This window comes from Loxodonta africana, chromosome 3 (genome assembly GCF_030014295.1).
Source record: "Loxodonta africana isolate mLoxAfr1 chromosome 3, mLoxAfr1.hap2, whole genome shotgun sequence".
In the NCBI taxonomy this organism is placed as follows: Eukaryota; Metazoa; Chordata; class Mammalia; order Proboscidea; family Elephantidae; genus Loxodonta; species Loxodonta africana.
Genome location: NC_087344.1, coordinates 76,389,701 through 76,408,435, shown reverse-complemented (window position 1 = coordinate 76,408,435; position 18,735 = coordinate 76,389,701). Strand labels below are relative to the sequence as shown.

The 18,735-nt window shown below is 51.8% G+C and overlaps 1 protein-coding gene across 3 annotated transcripts; it reads right to left on the bottom strand.

Moving 5' to 3' along the window:
- Positions 1-5,325: 5,325 nt before the first annotated feature.
- Positions 5,326-18,231, bottom strand: MFSD2A (MFSD2 lysolipid transporter A, lysophospholipid). Of its 3 annotated transcripts, none has more exons than XM_064281782.1 (14): positions 17,996-18,231; positions 16,475-16,603; positions 14,918-15,042; positions 11,300-11,423; positions 11,086-11,164; positions 10,545-10,702; positions 10,006-10,096; positions 9,763-9,884; positions 9,466-9,549; positions 9,102-9,185; positions 8,895-9,007; positions 8,334-8,477; positions 8,055-8,231; positions 5,326-7,028 (listed from the first exon to the last, which is right to left on the bottom strand). In XM_064281782.1, exons 1-14 carry the CDS (start codon positions 18,086-18,088, stop codon positions 6,965-6,967), a joined length of 1,587 nt encoding a protein of 528 aa, XP_064137852.1. In that variant the 5' UTR covers positions 18,089-18,231; the 3' UTR covers positions 5,326-6,964. The 3 variants fall into 3 exon arrangements, with proteins under 3 accessions (XP_064137852.1, XP_023410337.2, XP_064137851.1); XM_023554569.2 differs by having other exon boundaries at positions 16,475-16,606; positions 18,002-18,231; XM_064281781.1 differs by having other exon boundaries at positions 5,327-7,028; positions 16,475-16,606.
- Between the last annotated feature and the right edge of the window lie 504 nt (positions 18,232-18,735).

The window sequence follows — 18,735 nt, the reverse complement described above, 5'->3', positions numbered from 1 at the left end:
GCCTGGAGGAACCTCCGACCCAGCTCGGAAGAGTCAGGAAAGATTCCCAAAGAGATGATACTTTGACTGTGTTCTGAAATACGGGGATGACCAGGCAGGGGGTCGTGACCAAAAATTAAGTCATGTGGTTTGACAACTATTTTTTTTTCTTTATACTTAGGTATTTTGTTACTCTCACAAATGTGGTCTTCTCTTTCACTGTGGAAACTCTGGTGGCATAGTGGCTAAGAGCTATGGTTGCTAGCCAAAAAGGTCAGCAGTTCAAATCCACCCAGCGCTCCTTGGAAACTCTATGGGGCAGTTCAACTCTGACCTATAGGGTTGCTATGAGTCGGAATCAACTCGATGGTAGTCTTTCACTGTATCTTGTAACTTGGCACTGAACGATAGAATTTTTTGCAATGATGGAAATGTTCTATACCTGCACCACCTAACACAGTAGCTGCTAGCCATATGTGACAATTGGGAACTTAAAACGTGACTAGTGTGATTGCAGAAACTGAATTATTAATTTTATTTCATTTAAATTATTTTACATTTAAATGGCCATATGTGGCTAGAGGTTAACATATTGAACAGCACAGTTCTGATTGCAGTTTGGAGCTCTCAACCTTCTCTGACTCTGTCACATACTTTTCATAGCTCCTTGCTCTTCCTTGTAACATTCATGACATTCATATTCACTCGGTTGAGATCAGTTTTCTCAGGCACAGGACCTGGCACATAGTAGGTGCTCACTCAGGTCATATTTGCTGAAAAAACTAGTATTTTCTCGCCTAGAATCATAATGCCTAAGGAGCCTCTGTACATGTGGTTAGTTGCCGACTCATGGCAACTTATGTATAACAGGGTGATCCTGCTCCATCTTCATGGCCGCTGTTGTGGCTGTTGTGCCAGTCCATCTCATGGAAGGTTTCACTCATTTTCTCTGACCCTCTACTTTACCAAGAATGATGTGCTTTTCAAGTAGTCTTTCCTGATGACGTGTCCAAAGTAAGCGAGCCAAAGTGTCACCATTATCATTTCTAAGGAACATTTTAGTTGTACTTCTTCTTATGCTGATTTATTCATTCCTCTGTACATACCTCAGCTAGCGTGAAGGAGACAGGATTATTAGCCTACACTTTGTAGATGGGGAAACAGAAGCTCTCAGAAGGGGGATATAGTATGCCTATCAACAATCTCATATAAGAGCCTCTAAATGTTCTCTTTCACTGTTTCACTCTACTTTTACCCCTTTCCAATCAATTCTCCACACAGCAGTAAGGGAAACATTTTTAAAATGTAAGTCACCTTTTCACTTAAATCACTTCAATGACTTTTCGGCTGCTCTCAGAATAAAATTCAAACTCTCACCACGGGCTCCAAGGTCCTGGACAATCTGGCTCCTTTACTAATCTCCAACACCAGCTCATACCACCCACCCTCTTATTTGGTACACTCTGGCCACACTGGTCTCCTTTCTGTACTTTGAATAGACTAAGCCCTTTCCCACCTCAGGGCCTTTGTGGTAGCTGTCTCCTCTACCCAGAATGCCTTCCGCCTAAACTCTTGGAATGCTTAGCTAATTCTCCTTCATGATTCAAGTCAGATGTCACTTTCTGGGAACATTCTTTCCTGAGCACCTAATCTAAAGCAGCCTCCATTCCAGCTTCATCTCTCATATCACCCTGTTTATTGCTTTCATGGTGTTTATACAATCTGAAATTATCTTATTTACCTGTTTGTTTGTTGTTGGTCCCCACTGAGAGTAAGAGCTCTATTTTGTTCGCTACTCTATCCCCAGGGCCTAGCAGATACATGATACATAGTAGGCTCATTGTAAATATTTGTTCAATAAATGGTTAGTCAAGGTCAATAGACCAGAATTCCTTCTTTGCAATGTTGAGGTGTTGCCTCTTTCTTCCAGCAGATGGAGCCAGAGCCACACCTGGTCCTTAGCAGGGGTGCCGGGCAGGGAGGTGGGGAGTGGGGGTTGGCTTGACTGAGGGGAGCAGGAGCAAGTGGACAGGGAGAGGCAGGGTTTGTTGTAGAAAGTAGTGCTGAATGCCAAGTGTGGAGGAAGCGAAGATGGCACTTCTCCCAAGGGATGGGCAGGTATGAGCTGTCCAGAGGGAATCTGGAGCGGCCAATGACCCAAGGGGTTTCTGGGATCCCAGAGAGCTTTCTCATTTTCCCTACCTGTCCCACCTCCAAGCCATGCCCCCAGAATTCAGCAGGAGGTCTTTGAGAGGAGCAATTTTGGCGGAAGCATGAAACTGGAGAGGGGCCAAGATCTCTGATTTCAAATCATTGTACAGTAGGGAGAAACTGAGACCCAGAAAGAAGCATCATAGTAAGTCAGTGGGAGCCAGGTCTGGATCCAGCCTGGCCCTGGGCTCAGAGTGGGGAGACTGTGATGAAGAGGGCATGGACTCTCAGCACTGCACTCAGGGGTAGGGGGCAGTCACTTCTTCGGCGAGGCAGGCTGGAGCCAGAACACACTGGGTAAGTGTCTGCCAGGTGGACAAGGCAGGGACAGCAGAGGCCAGAGGTGTATTCCAGGGCCAGGCAGGTGGCAGTGAGAAGTGCTGCATCTAGATTTGGGGTCAGGGAGGTCAACAGGGGTCTCAGGCTTCTACAAAGGCAATGAGGACCCACAGAAGGGTTTCTGAACAGGAAAGCTACTTGGTTATCTTGGATAGTTTGTGGAAGGAATGGGAGGAGATCAAATCAGAGACAAATAGACCAGCGAGGATACTGGTATAATCATATAGGTGATAGAAGTGATACTGGTATAATCATCCAGGTGAGAAGTGATCACAGGGTTGGGAAGGAAGCGGTTTAGGAAGTTAGAAAGACAGAACTTGGTGGTTGTTGATTGGAGTAGAGGGAGAGGAGGGAGCCCTGATGGCGCAGTGGTTAAACTTAGCTCCTGTCATGGATGGAATTGCGTCCCCCAAAAACATGTGTCAACTTGGTTAGGCCATGATTCCCTGTATTGTGTGATTGTCCTCCATTTTGTTATTGATATAATTTTCCTACGTGTTGTAAATCCTAATCTCTGCCTGTGGTTAATGAGGCAAGATTGGATTATGTTGAAGGGGATTAGGGTGGGTTGTAACACCCTTGCTCAGGTCACACCCTGACCCAATGTAAAGTGAGCTTCCCTGGGGTGTGGCCTCTACCATCTTTTATCTTACAAGAGATAAAAGGAAAGGGAAGCTGTCACGAAAGGAGAGACTGAAAGGGCTGACTCAATAGGGGAAGAGCAAGTGGGAATACGGAGTAAGATGTATGTAAACTTATATGTGACAGACTGATTGGATTTGTAAACGTTCACTTGAAGCTTAATAAAAGTTAATAAAAAAAAAAAAAAAGGGAAGCAAGTAAAGAGTAGAGGACCTCATCAGTAAGAACAAAGCACTGGGAGCAGAATCTGTCCTTTGGACCCTGGGTTCCTGTGCAGAGAAACTCCTAGTCAGTCCAGGGGAAGGTTGATGACAAGGATCTCCCTCCAGAGGTGACCCCTGTAGCTGATGCCCTGACTTTGGACTTCTAGCCTACTAGGCTGTGAGAAAATAAATCCCTCTTTGTTAAAGCCATCCACTTGTGGCCAGGGAAGTCAACAGGGGTTTCAGACTTCTACTGAAGCCAATGAGGACTCACAGAAGGGTTTATAAACAGGAAAGCTACTTGGTTATCTTGCATAGTTTGTGGAAGGAATGTGAGATCAAGTTGAAGACAAACAGACCAATGAAGATACAGACCTTGGTGGTTATAGCAGCACTGGATAACTAAGACAACTCCTAAACAAAAGGTTGGCAGTTGAACCCACCCAGTGGCTCCCTCCATAGGAGAAAGACCTGACAATCAGCTTCAGTAAATATTAACCAAAAACTGAATCAAACTCATTGCCATTGAGTCGATTCCGACTCACAGTTACCCTATAGGACAGAGTAGAACTGCCCCATAGGGTTTCTAAGGCTATAATGGAGCCCTGGTGGCACAGTGGTTAACCATTTGGCTGCTAACCAAAAGGCTGGCAGTTCAAATCCACCAGTCACTCCTTGGAAACCCTATGGGGAAGTTCTACTCTATGAGTCGGAATCGACTTGACAGCAAAGGGTTTGGTTTGGTTTAATTTTGGTAATCTTTATGGAAGCAGACTGCGATATCTTTTTCCCAAGGAGCGGCTGGTGGGTTCAAACCACCAACCTTTTGGTCAGCAGCTGAGTGCTTAACCTCTGCACCACCAGGGCTCTTTTCAGTAAAGATTCCAAAAACCAAACCAAACCCACTGCTGCTCAGTCAATTTCAACTCATAGTGACCCTATAGGACAAAGTAGAACTGCCCCCTAGGGTTTCCAAGGCTATAAATCTTTACAGAAGCAGACTGCCACATCTTTCTCCTGTGGAGCTGCTGGTAGGTTGAAACCGCCAACCTTTTGGTTAGAAGCCAAGTGCTTTAACGACTGCACCACCAGGGCTCCTTCAGTAAATATTACAGCCTAGAAAATCCTGTGTGGTGGTTCATTTGTCACATGGGGTCCCTATGAGTCAAAACCAACTAAATGGTACCTAACAACAGTGGGGGTGGGGGGGGTGGTGAGAAGTGTGAGTGGATCTCTGCAAATATTATCTGAGTCCCCAGGTACCCTAGCCAGAGACCTGGCAGTGCAGTGATTGAAGTACTTGCCTGCTAACTGAAAAGTTTGGTGGTTTAAACCCACCAGCCGCTCTGCAGGAGAAGATGTGACAGTCTGCTTCCATAAAGATTTACAGCTTTGGAAACCCTGTGGGGCAGTTCTACTCTGTCCTATAAGGTTGCTATGAGTCAGGATCCATTTCATGGCAACGGGTTTGGTTTTTTTGGTTTTAAGCACCCGAGCTACAGAAGTCAGACCAGCCATTGCCCAGGCAACCTCTGACATCCTGGGACAGCAGCCCCAAAGGTGTGGGTCCTGGCTTGATGGTAGCAAAACTGTAGTGGTTCACGTAACAGCCTAACAGTGGTTAAGAGCACTAGCCAGACTGCCTAGATTCAAATACAATCTCCTCCATTCACTGTGTGACCTTAGGGAAGTCACTAAACTTCTCTGAGCTTCTGTTTTCTCATGTGTAACAGTAGTACTTACCTCATAGGAAGGTTATGAGGACTAACTGAATTAATATTTATTAAACATGTATAACAGTGCCGGTGAGTAACAGTTCATAAAACTCATAAAATTAAAAAGTGGCTTGGCAGAGCTTCAGTTGCAAAATGAGCCCTGTTCCCTGCCGCACCTCACCCTGCCGCACCTCACCCTGCCCCACCCCGCCCTGCCCTCCAAAATGGATCTCCACACCCAAGGTAAAAATCAAGCCTGAAAAGTCAGAACACTTCTCTTCCCTGGGCCTCATTTACCCATCTATAAAATAAAAGGGTTGGGCTGGTAACTTCTAGAACCTGCCAGCTTTGCATTCCTGTGAGTTTTGGGGTTTGGTCTGAGCATGTAAGACTCAGGGGTACACTGGAGCAAGCTCCTACCAGCTTGCAAGAGCCAGCTGTTAACATTTTCAAGAACTTTGTAAGATAGTACAACCATTGGTAACTTGAAATTGGCTATGGCGGGAGTTATTTACACCATGGAAACTGGCAAATGTTATAAACTAGGTCTTCTCAAGGGTGGTTTTTTTTACCAGCACACCACTGGTGAGATGGCCTGCATCCAACCCCCTCCCCCACCCCCCAGCCCAGCCAGGTACATTCTCACCCTCCAACGCGGTCAATACCAATTGTGGAGGAAGATTCGCAGGTTTCCAGGGACCCCTCAGGACACCAATCACAGAGTCTAAAGTCAGCCCCAGCACAGCCAGCCCCACACATGCTCAGACATGCACAGGGTGGGAAACAGTGCATTGGCAAGGGAAGAAGGCTTAGAACACTTCCTGCTTCAGGCAGTCATTCTCAGACAGGGGAGCAGAGGGCGGTGCCTAAGATTCTGACATCTCACACACCTGTGAGAGAATTCCAGTTAGGTCACTCCTGGCTCCATGATTTTAGCCAAGTCCTTCTACCCTAAAAGCTCAGTTTCCTTATCTTTTAAAGGGGGACAATGCTGACTTGAGAAGATGGTTTCGAGGATTGAATGAGAACCCTAGCAAAGGGAACGTAAAGCCTCCACATGGTGTCTGGTACACAGTAGGTGTTGTGGATGTTGGCTGATGGTGTTACCACATCTCTAGATACACTGCCCCATCTGGTGGCACCCCAGCTTCTGTTCCCACTCACTCTCTGAGCTTTGGGACAGAGAGGCTCAGTGAGTGGTTAAGGACAAAGACAGAAACAGGTAGCCCCGTTTTCCAGCTTTTTATGAACATTAATAAAATTAATAGCTCACAGACATATATAAAACCAAAAAAACCAAACCCAGCGCCGTCGAGTCGATTCCGACTCATAGCGACCCTATATATATACACCAAAAAACCAAACTCATTGCTGTTGAGTCAATTCCGACTCCTAACGGCTCTATGACAGAGTAGAACTGCCCCATAGGGTTTCCAAGGCTATAATCTTACGGAAGCAGACTGCCATCTTTCTCCTGAGGACTGGCTGGAGGGTTCGAATCGCTGACCTTTTGGTTAGCAGCCAAGCGCTTAACCACTGCGCCACCAGGGCTCCTTATATACACAGTCATTAAGTTATTAATTAGTCTCTGTATAAAACATTTCTACATTAGTGTTCTGGGCTAGGCCCGAGCAGTCCTTGGCATATTCACAGTAGCAGCCCACGGGCAGGCAGATGGGAAACAGGAGGCTGGACCACCCACCCCACAATGGGCACTGAAGGTGTTCTGGGGTGCTCACTCCTGAATCTTCAGCTCCCATCCTGGCACCTGTCGACTAGCTGTTCAGTGAGTGGGCAAGTAGCACATGATGCCCTGTGTGGCCAGGTGACCCAGGCCTTGTGCATAGTGGGTGACTTCAGGCCCTGCAGCGGGCCCTAGAGGATGCTGGCCAGCTCTGTGGAGTCTGTGTCAGAGCAGCCCGAGCTGCCGGCCTCGTCCCTGCAGAGCCAGAGGAGAAAGTTGGAGGAAGCTTCCTTACCCTCCTCCACCCGCACCTGCCTCATTTCTCAAGGAATCTTGGTTTGGCAGTGTTTACCAGCTGTCGGATCGATCTAAACCACAGGATGTAGATAGCTTGCTCACTCCCATTTCCAGCTCAGAAACTGCTGGTTACACTGTTCACTGTTCTTGGTGCCCACAGGGCATCATAACCCCCAAGACTATGCTCTGGCCTGGCCTGGCATCACTTACTCCATTCTGCCCTCACGTCTCATGATAGGCAGGGCGCAGGCCACAGCTGAGGTCCTGCATGCCAGGAAAAGTTGCTCTGGAAAAGCCAGTTGAGGTCAAGCCCATCCCGACTCATGGTCACCCCACGTGTACAGAGTAGAACTGTGCTCCACAGGGTTTTCGAGGCTGCAGCCTTTCGGAAGGAGATCACCAGGCTTTTTCTTCTGAGGCATCTCTGGGTAGGTTCAAACCACCAACCTTTTGGTTAGTAGTTGAGCACTTTACTAGTATCACCCAGGGACTCCAGAGTCAGAACACTGGGGTTCAAAACCCAGCTCTACTCCTTATTAACTGGGCCAGTCATTCTTCCTGATTAAGCCTCAGTTTCTTCATCTGGAAAGTGGGTGGGAATCGTATGAATCTCTGACACCTAGACTTTTTGGAGGACTACAGGAGATAAAGAATACACAGTCCCTAAAACATAAGCTCCATGAGGGCAGGGATTATGTCTGTTTTGTTCACTAGAACAATGCCTGGCACACAATAGCCATCCATTAAGAATTTGTTAAAAGTAAAAATTCTCAGCACAATGCCTGGTGCATAATTAGGTGTTCAAGAAATGTTAGCTGCTATTATAAATTGGCAGCAGGAAGGGGCAGAAGAGGAGCTGCCAAGGGAAGATGTATAGGAGCTAAGTCTGGACTTGGCCACAGGCCAGGCTGTCTGACTTGAGGGCTTAGACTGGATGACTCCCCTCCACTACCTTTCCCTCCCCCGCCCCCTCCCCGCTCTCACCTCAGAGCCTGCAGGGCCTTCTTGTTCTGCCTCCGCTTCTCCTCGTCAATGGGGTACAGCTTGAAGAGCAGCAGGCCCAGCAGGATGAGGACTATGGGAGCCATGGTCACCAGCATCTTCAGTGTAAACTTGACCCGTGCCGGCTGGGAGCAACCACGGGTCTGGTATCCGGCAAAACTGTGGGCCCAGTGAGCAGGGGAGTGGTGAGGATGGGGCACCCAGGGCCTGGCCCTGCCCGGCCCGGCCCGGCCCGGCCCGGCCCAGCCCCACTCCACTTACTCGAGACTGAGGGTGGAGATGCCCAGCGAGACTCCAGAGGCAAACTTGGTGAAGAAGACGTAGAAGGAGAAGAAGATGGGCTCAGTTCCATGGGAGTGGGGCTGCTTCAGATGGAAGTCATCAATGACGTCGGGCAGCATGGACCTGCGCAGGTCGGGGCAGCCATGAGGACCCACCCACCTCACAACCCCAGGTCTCCTGCTAGTACATATGGTGCCTCTGTGTAAATGAGCAGGGGTGGCCCTCTGGGAGCTTGCAGCCCTGCAGGCACACAGCCCAGTGAGGAGACGGCACCTTCACATGAATTAGCAAAGTAGGCCTCTTCCTCCAAGCTGAAGTAGCCACTCTTGGTGCTCAGCTTGGCAAGTGGAGTACAGGCCAGATTTTAGCTCCCATTTACTACCTTGGCTAGGCGTTACTGCGCAGTTCACAATCTGCACGACTGTATAGGGCAGACGTGTCCCATTCCCAATCTGGACCTACAGAATGGCCTGGGGGTGGAGAAGCAACACAGAACTCTCCCCAAGAAGCCCATACCCAGTTAGGCCTATGCACACTTACCAGGGCAACAAGAAGGCAGCTGCCACGCTGATGCCGGCTGCCACAGCTACCACGTAAGTGACAATCAGGTTACTGTCCATGAGGGCCACCAAGATAAGAAATGGCACTGCTGACTGAGGGAGAGGGTGTAGGAAGCTGGGTCAGCTAGGAAGCTCCTTTCAGCAACCTCCAACTCAAACAAGACCCTACCCCTCTAGCCTCACTCACTGAGATCCCAATGTACACAGCTGTCTTCTTGCCAAAACGTGTTAGGAACCACTGCCAGACGGGAATGGTAAATGTGGCCGAGAGCTGTGAGTAGATAAAGGGGGTAAGGAGAGTGAGTAAGAGCCATGAAACCACCCCCCCACATGCTTACCCTTCCCAGGAGATTCCAAAGGTGCTCGTAGTCGGGCCCGGCAGTAGCCAGAAGATATCAGCTTGGGATATCACCTTTGATGGCTCCCAGGGGAGCTGACATCTAGTCCCAATCTCATCTCCTGCTATGAGAAGCCTCCCTCATCTCTTCATGACCTCTAGTTAGCCCAGAACACACCCTCTGGCCGACTGTACCCTCGGGCCCCATACGTACCATGACGGCCAAGAGTAGATTCTGGAATTCATTGCGGAAGCCCAAGGTGTAGGTGCAAAACAAGGCGAAGTTCCCCTCTACCAGCTGGGGGATAGGGCGCGGTGAGGGGGAAGGAAAAGCAAGGAAAGAGGTTGTGTTAAGGATGAGCCTCCCCAAGTCGTTCCCCAGGCTCCAGTGTTCTCTGCTCAGCCCATGGCATTCCATCTGTCCCTCAGGCTACATCACATCCTGAGTCCTCTGCCTATCCCACCCCTACTGCATACCCCTCTCAGGCTGAGCTATCAGGCCCCCACTCACCATGAAGGCCAGGGAGGTGAAGAGGAAGCCAGCGATGAGCCTGACATATGGGCCATGGCTCATGACCAGCCGAAGGCCGCGGAAGAAGGACGTGTGCTCAGTCTGCTGGGTCTTGTAGGGTTCTGGGGGCCAGAGAGGACAATGAGGAGGAAACCGAGGCCCCTCCCAAAGCCAGAGGCCCAGACTGAGGGGACACAGTCACCTCGTGCCAGGGCCTGCGTCCCTCCCTAGTACCCCTCTCACCTCTCTGTTCCCGCACACCCAGGGTCAGGATGACAGCACAGATGACATAGAGGGAGGAAATGACCCCTGCTGCCAGCAAGTATGCATTTTGCTATTAAGGGGATGAAGAGGACACAGAGAGAGACAGTCAGGTTGATCTCCTCCTGAGTTCCAGCTGCCCAACTTATGACCTTGGGCCAGTCCCTTTTCCTCTGGGGGCCTCACTGTCTCCATCTGTGAAATAGAACCATCCCGGGACTGCTGCTGCTTTCCACAGCTGGGCAAAGTTGAGACGAGAAGCAAGACTGTGGAGTCTGACAGCCAGCCCACAGTTCAAATCTCCCCAAACCTAGTCTCTGCAACTTCCTAGCTCTATGACCCTGGGAAAATTATTCAGCTTCTCTAAGCCTCAATTTCTTTATCTGCAAAGTAGGCACATTGACAGTAGAAATGCCCAACACTTAACAAGCACCAGCTATTATTACTATCTTTAGGATAACTGCAAACCACCCCAATTGTTTCTTGTCTCCCCAAATCCTTGCCCTGCTAGGGGGCCTCACCGTTTCTTTGAGTGAAGTGGTGCTGTGTGTGCGATTGACACCTTCTGAGGCCATCGCAAAGTCATTGGGGTCCTGGAGACAAGGTGTATCCACTTGGCCCACGATTTGCCCCTGGATCGCTGTGCCCAGCACTGTGCCCAACACCTCCACAGTCATCCCTGGGCAGTGAAAAGGAGGTCCTTGGGAAGGGCCTTATGGCTTGTGGGCCCCAGGGGAGAAGGTCAGATGGATGGAAGCCCAGCTCAAGTCCCAGGTGGCAGGGTGGCAGCCCCAGGTAGGGAGGGTATACAGTGACAAAGCAGATGGCACAGTGGACTAGACTCATGGCCTTGCTCTGTGTGACCTCGAGCTAGTCCCTGCCCCTCTCTGGGCCTCATTTGAGCAATAAGGAGCAGAGATGTTTTTAAGATGGAGTCACACATCCACTGTCAAGAGCAAAGCAGGAAGCAGGGCCCCAGAGGGAGAAGAGTGGCAGGAGGGTCTAGGAGTAGAGAGGCCCAGGGTCCCTGGCAGTGAGGTCAGATGGACTGGAGAGACTTACGGTATGCAGTGGCGGAATCCCGCTCACTCTGCTCTGTGCTGATGAACATGGTGAGAGCTGAGTAGGGAACGTGGAAACACTGGCATGGAAGAGAGGCCCTTGCTCAGTCAGATGGATGGAGAGACAGATGCAGCTGTGGGCACCAACCCTGGAGCCCCCAGGGATGGCCCTCACCCTGCCCCCAGAGATGCCATGGGAAGGTGCCCACACTCACCGTGACCAGTGTCTCAAAGAGGCAGTAGAAAAGCAGGTACCACAGAGCCTGGCCCTGTGGGAAGTCAGGCACGAACCAGATGAGGAAGTAGGCAATGATGGCCGGGGGTGTGGAGAAGATGATCCTGAGGAAGGGAGGGTCTGAGTGGGGCTGGGTGCCAGAACCCCAGGAGCCTGGCACAGGCTTGAAAGGCAGCTCCCCACAGGGTTCCTGTTGGGAAGGAAATTCCTTCCCCTGAATTCTCCCATGCCAGGGCTTCTGGGAAGAGGTTGGTGCTAAGGCCAGAAAGGGCAGACAGGAACAGGGTCCTTGGACTGAGAAATCCTGAGCATGGAATGTGAGGCCAGACCCTGAGTCTCACCTACGCCTCCCTAGGAGCAAGTGTTCCAGAGATAAGAGATTTCTACAGGCTGGGGGAGCTGAGAATGGAGTCCAAGACCTCAGGTGGTAGGGCAGGGAGAAGGAGCAACTACAACATCCATGTGTTCTCACACAAGCACACACACCATTCACACACACGGGGAAGCTGGGGGAGGCCTACTCCAGGCAAAGGAGCATGGAGGTTCCTGGTGGGATGACAGGGACAAGTGAAGTAACTATGAGGGGAGCAAACGTTGGTCTCCCCACTTGTAAGTCCCACACAATCACAAGTGGTTAGACTTCAGGAAGGACTAACGTCATGAAATCAGCACAGAACGGCAGCAGAGTGCAATGGTTAAGAGAATGGCCTTTGGCACCATACTTGTGGGGATCCAGTTCTGGCTCAACCAATTAACTATAAATAACTTGGTTTTTTAGGAGAGTTATTTAACTTCTCTGGGCTCATTTCCTCATCTGGAAAATGAAGACAATAGTAGCCTCCACCTTCCATACAACCCCTTTACTCAAGAAGTATTTATTAAATGCCAGCTATGGGCTGGGCACTATTCTACTTGGGATAACCGGTGAACGAAACAGACAAAAAGCACTGGAACTTATATTCTAGTTGGCAGAGAAAATAAACATAATTGAAGTCATATAACATGTTAGAAGGTGGCAAGGGCTACGGAGAAAAGAAATAACGTAGGCTAAAGGGGATTGGAAGTGAGTATGGGGGTGCGATTCGCAACCAGGTGGATGGGGTAGGCCTCAAGGAGGGGGCATCTGTGCCAAGAACTGAATGAGGGGGGCAGTGGTGCCACAGACATCTGAGGCAAGACATGCCAGGAAAGGGGGGCAATTGGAGTAAAGGTCCTGAGTGGGAGCGTGCCTGACACATCTGAAGAACCACCAGGAGGCCAGTGTGGCAGCAGCAGAGTGAAATTAGGAGAGGAGGCTGGAGAGGAAATGGGACACCAGATCATGGAGGCCCTTCCAGGCCATTATAAAGACATTTGTTCTACTTTATAGGTTGTTTTAAGGCTTAAATGAGTTAATATTAAAATGTAAAAGAGTACTTGGGACACAGTGAGTGTTTGCTGTGATTATTCCGTCAGGAAAGCGCAGTAGGGGAGGCGGCAGGGGTAACGAGTCACAGCCAGCGGCCAGCGAGCTGCAGTAAAAAGCAGGGCTGGAAGTCAGACCTGAGGTCCAGCTCTACTGTATCTCAGCCTTCTGTGTGAGCTTGCTGACACCCTGCATCTCTTGGGAAGCTCCAACGAGTATCTGTCAAAGTCTTCCTGGCCTGAAGCGGAGCTTTTAAATACAGGCTCAGAGCAGGGGACGCCTGCCAACTGGGAGGAGAGGGAGCCACAGGGCTTATGCCTCCCAAGAGGCCCAGCCTTTTCTTATGCTGCAGAAGAAGGGGTGGCGGGGTCCCCAGGCCTGAGGCATGGCCCGGGTCCTAACTACGCTGTGGCACACACATGGTGGCCCCTCAGCCCACGAGTAATTGGTGTGCACTCACAGACACAGGGGTGGGGGTACCACCAAGACAGGTATTCCCGCACCAGACAGGTGAGGGTGTGTACAGACACCATGCTAAATCCGAAATTAGCCTGATGGACCCTCAGCAACTTTCTGAAGCGGACGGCTACACCTGCTGAGTGAGAGTCCCTCAGATTGTTCCTTCCATGGGGAAGGCCTACTCTTCTTTCCATCTCTACCCTTTGCACCCACCCCCCCCAATCTATGTGTCTTCTCAGAGAACAAGGGCTCCTCCTCAGCCTTCGTCAAAAACACTCTCCTCGTAGGCAGCTCAGCAGCCACCGCTGAGGAACTGATTTTGACTGGGAGTAACCAGGGCTGCATAAGCAGCTGCCTCTCATTGGCTGGGCCTCATGAGGCGATGTGGTAGCAGGGCCCCGCCTCCCATGGACTGCCAGGGGGGGCGGGCACAGAGCCCAGCCTCACTGGCTGGCTCAAGGGGAGCCCAGAGCAGCCTGCCCAGGTAAGGCAGGCTGTGCTACCCTAAGCCCTGAAGCCTGGATCAAAGGCTCCAACCTGGGCCTTAGCCAGGAGCTGGCGGATTGGGGTGGGAAGGGGCCCCCGTGGGAAAGGAAGCTGTAGGGGGAGTCGGGGGCTGTGGGAAGAGCTTTGAAGGCCGGAGACCAGGTATGGACGCCCCTTGGGCAGGAAGGCGCCCACTGGAGCCTGGATGGGCTGGAGATGAAAGGGGTACGGCCCCCCCACCCCCTGAAGCAGGATGTCCTGAAGGGAACCAGAGCTCCGGGTTGCCAGCCTGTCCTGTCTGTCCCTCCCGCTGTCTAATCTGTCTAATCTGATCCGCCTCCTCCAACACCACCCCATCTGGCACCCGCCCCGCTGCCTGAGGCTGAGCAGTGTAGGCTTTGTACAAAGGGAAAAGGTAGTTCATAAGGTCCAAGGGGCCAGAAGTTATAGGTCTGCTATCCTATTCCTGGTACTACCCACTGTACCACCACCCTGAAGGAAAAAATTACTTATCGCTTAATATATGCTGGAAACAATGGTGGCGTAGTGGTTAAGTGCTAGGGCTGCTAACCAAAGGGTCGACAGTTCGAATCCACCAGGCGCTCCTTGGAAACTCTATGGGGCAGTTCTACTCTGTCCTATATGGTTGCTATGAGTCGGAATTGACTCGACGGTGCTGGGTTTGGTTTTGGTTTGGTAATATATGCCAGGGACTGTTCTAAGTACTTTATAGGTGAAAACAAAAATAAAAACAAAACAAAATACATTTCATCCTCCCTATGAGACAAGCAATTATTATCCCCATTTTGCAGATGAAGAAACTTGAGGGTCAGAGATGTTAAGTGACTTGCCCAAGGTGGCATAGCTGTAAGCGGTTTGGAGCTAGGATTCAAACCCAGGCAGGCTGGCTCCAGAGAGTAAGCTTTCAACCACTATGGGAAGTGACTGACCCGGAGAAGTTATAATTCCAGCTTCATGAAGGGGAGCAAGCCTTGGGGAGCAATGAGGCCTGGGCTGGGAGAAGCCACCCAGGCTAGCATTTTGGCCATCTTGGGAATGAGCTGGCTGGGCACCTCAGTGCCAGTGCCTGGGGCAGCTGAGGCATCAGCTAGGGTTTCGGCACGCTTGGGCTTTTGCATCATTCCTTCACCTCAGCCTGTGACATGCAGATGGAGGGAACAGGGTGCAGATGCGCCATGTGCTAGAAGCCCCACCTTCTGCCACCTTGAAGGAGCTTCTTCCACTCACCAGGGCATAAGACGGCCCAGGCGGGTCCAGGAGGATTTACTAATGCAGAAGCCCACTAGGGGATCTGTGATAGCATCCCAGGCACGGCCCACAAACAGGATGATGGAGGCAGAGAAAGGGTCCACCTGGAAAGGAAAAGAGGCAAAAAATGGCCCTCTCATCCTTCTACGTAGTGGGGAGAAAGCAGGGGCTCCTTCTACTCAGACAGGCCCTTGGGTCCCTGTGCTGCTTCCAACCAGGCCTTTAACATCCTCATTTGCCTAGTTAATCACAGTGAAATGCTTGCCTCCTCCTCAGAAGCTTTCTCAGATCCGGCCCCTTTTTCCTTCCCTCCCCTGTCCTTGAAAACACTCCTGCCAATTAGAATAAATCCAGAATCCTTTCCTTCCCTCACAGCCCTGAGCTCTGACCACCTGATATCAGAATTATAATTAGCTGAATGAGAACAGTAGACCTCAGTTTCTCCACCTGTATAATGGGAGTTATGATCTATATATTACAGAGTCAAACTTTATCTTGGATGTGGCAAAAGGAGTCTATGAATGCTTTTAAAAAATAGCCTGTCACTACCCACTCAAGTTAACCCCCTAAAAAAATTTTCTAGTTGCTAAATAGACAGCCTCGTTGGACTTCTCCTCCTCCATCAAGGCTCTGCTATTACTATTGCTCCAGGAAGCTGGGAAGCTGGTGGCCTCCCCCACACCGTACTCGCCCCAGTCTAACCCACCGAGCTCTGACACTCACCACCACATGGTTTTACACTTTGACAACAGGTTCCTCATCTTTCCACTCCACTCAGGGCCCAGCCCATGGGAGTTGCTTGAAAACAAGCTGCTGAATGGGGCTCAATGTACCCACCGGTAAATGGATACAACTAAGATACCCTGCTTGCAAAGTCAGGTGCTACACAAAAAAGATGGCCAATAGTTTGAGCCCTGGGAAGGACGGTTGTCCAGCCTCCCGCTCTCCCATCTAGACAGGGAGAATTCTCAGGATGCCAGGCTGCTGGCCAAGGCTTCTCAACACACAGAGGAGGCCTGCTTTGCCCTAAGCACCCTTCTCTGTCAAAGGCCTTGTGTACTGGGGCACCCTTCAGCCCAGTGCTTTAGGGCCCCTCTGCCCACATACATGCCCTTCACTCCTCAGGTAAAGGAGAGATGTACATTATCCCTTGGCCTGGCAACAATCCATCCACCTCAAAGCCAAGCCAGCTGACTGTCATTCAGCCAGGGACATGGTTTGCCCATCTCTTCTTAGAACAGGGTCACCAGTGGGGCCCCATTCTCCCTCACACCACCGCCTACCCCTCCAGGCTTGCCAGGCAAGGAGGAGTTGCCTGACCTTGCTAGCCAAGACTCCCGGAGTGAAGAGACTCCCCTCCTGGATACGTTCCAAAGCTTCGTATTCCTCATCCACTGTTATCCTGAGAGGCAGCAAAGTAGGGTTTCCAGGTCCCATTTCACAGATGGGGAAAACTGAGTGAACTTATCCAGGGGGATCCCTAGTCCTTCCCACCTCAGGATGCTGGAGGAGCCCTAGAGCACTCAGTCCACTCACCTGAGCCACATCCAACAGGTAGATCTGCAGGAAGAACCCCAGGGCACAGCCTGTCACCTGGTAGGGGGCCCCCCCAACAGCATAGCAAAGCTTGTTGCAAATGGACAACTGTTGCTTCTTCTTCGGTTCCTTCTGGGAAGAGAAGGAAAGGATGAAAAGAGGCCCAGGTTCCTGGCCTCCATCCTAGGAGGTTCCAGAGACAGAATCATCCCTACAGCCAGCACTACTAGAGCACAAACTCTGCCTTGCCCTGTTCCCACCCAGGAAGATCCCTCTTCCCAGAAGGAAAGAGGAAGGAATTTTCTGTTCTTAGAAACCCTCAGGCACCCTCCTGCCCCCATTTCTGAGGAAGCTGTTATCAGCCCACCATCCCTAAAGAAGTCCCCCCAAGGCCCCAGACATGCTCCTTTCCAAGTCATGGAGGGGAAGCACGCTCCATCATAGACCTGTCCCCATCTGGCACCAACTGCCACAACCTGAAAATCCTCTTGCTGCCAAGACTGCCTGAGCCCAGCCCAGGCTCCTGCCCTGATTCAAAGGCCAGGACCCACCTGCCTACTGGGTGAGGGCTCTAGAGAGCTATAGGGACCTGGCCCAGTTGGCTGTGGGGACAGCTGTTCTTCCATCTGTCCCAGAGCGTTCCTGGCCCCTGTTGTCTAGCTTCAGACAAACCCAGGAGCTGTCCTCCACCCCCACCACTCCCAGTTCCCAGGGGACCTTGGAGAGAGGCGAGGCCTCCAGGGGCAGGGCTGGGCCGCTCCAGGTGAGGCATTAGGGAGGCTGGGGTTGCCCAGAGAAAGTAAAGATTACTCATACATAGTAGCAGCATAATTGCTCACCCTCGCACCTTCCAAGGATCAGTTAATAAAATTAAAAGGAAAAGGCGGCCACCTTCCAGGCAGACATCTACTGCCTGAGATCCCTCCCTGGGACCGCCTGATTTCTTTCGGTCCAGAGGGCTGGGGATGGGGCCGATTGTAGAGAGGCGCTCTAAGCACCGAGAGCGCGCATGCACACACACACACACACACACAAACCCTTTCGGACTGCGGCTCCTTTAAGAGCGGAGCCTAGTTCTTATGAATGAACTTGAGCGGCCCTCACAGCTGAGTAAAGGGGCGAGCGTAGGCGTGTGGGAGTACGGGGCAGGGGGCTAAGGGAAGGGGAACCACGGGGACTTTCCCAGCTTCCTGGAGTGTCTCCCACTCCTAGAGCTGCAAACCAGAGTCGCTCCTCACTGAAGAACCGGCTAGGCAGAGCCGGGCACCACGTGAAGCTGCTGGAGGAGCCCCTCCGCGGAGATGCCGAGTGGGGTGGGAAAAGGGGCGCTAGCGCCTACAAAGCTTCTCCATCACCCCCTGCCCCCTGGACACCCTCGGCCCCTCTCCTGCTCCTGAGTCTGCCTGTCCCCGGCTATCCCAAGCTGTCCCAGGACCAGTTTATCCCCCGATGCCCGCAAGTCCCGGTCTCAGCCGCCCCGCCACCCCGTGCCGTCCACCCAGGGTGCCGGGCGGCCCTCACCTTCACCTGGGCCGGGCGTTCACCGGTTTGCAGGATGCTCGTGGGCAGCAGCCCCGCCGCCGAGCCGCCCTCGGCGCCCTCTCCTTTGGCCATGACCCGTGGGCCAAGCCGCCTGGGACTGGAACTCCGGGATGCTCCTCTGTGCCGCGGGCCTCCGCTCCCCAAGGGCTCACGTCGTAGCCGCACCCGCCCCGCTGGCCGAGAACTAGGAAAGCCGACAGCCCGGCTAGGCACACACTCGCCTGCACGCCCCCTCCGCGCCTCTTAAAGGTTTGGCTCTGCCCTCTCGGTTCGGGCCAATCCCAGAGTCCGGCTGCTCTGCTTCTAGCCAATCCCCACGCCCGCCAGCCCTCCAGCCTGCCCCGCCCGCCTGGCTGCGCTGTGCCACTGAACCACATTCTCAAAGCCCCGGAACCGGCATCCGGCTGCGCTTGCTCCAGTCAACCCAGAGAGAAGGCGGGAGACACACCTGACAACATGGGGAACTGAGGATAGAGGCTGAAAAGGGACCTGCTCAAGGTCCCCCACAGTGAGTTTTCCTTGAGCAGATCTACAACCCTTAACCTCTGACCCCCAGGCCTAGAAAGGTGGGGCCTTAGAAGCCCAACTGTTGTTAGGTGCCCTCGAGTCAATTCCGCCGACTCATAGCGACCCTGTGCACAACTGAACGAAGCACCGCCCGGTCCTGCGCCATCCTTACAATCACTGTTATGCTTGAGCTCATTGTTGCAGCCACTGTG

Bases quoted from the DNA above. Each gene is read 5' to 3' on its own strand.
- MFSD2A (XM_064281781.1), bottom strand. From the start codon at position 18,088: ATGGCCAAAGGAGAGGGCGCCGAGGGCGGCTCGGCGGCGGGGCTGCTG. The intron at 16,607-17,995 runs GTGAGGGCCGCC...TTCTCTTCCCAG, and splicing joins AACGCCCGGCCCAGGTGAAG to AAGGAACCGAAGAAGAAGCA. The intron at 8,478-8,894 runs GTAAGTGTGCAT...CGACCTGCGCAG, and splicing joins GCTGCCTTCTTGTTGCCCTG to GTCCATGCTGCCCGACGTCA.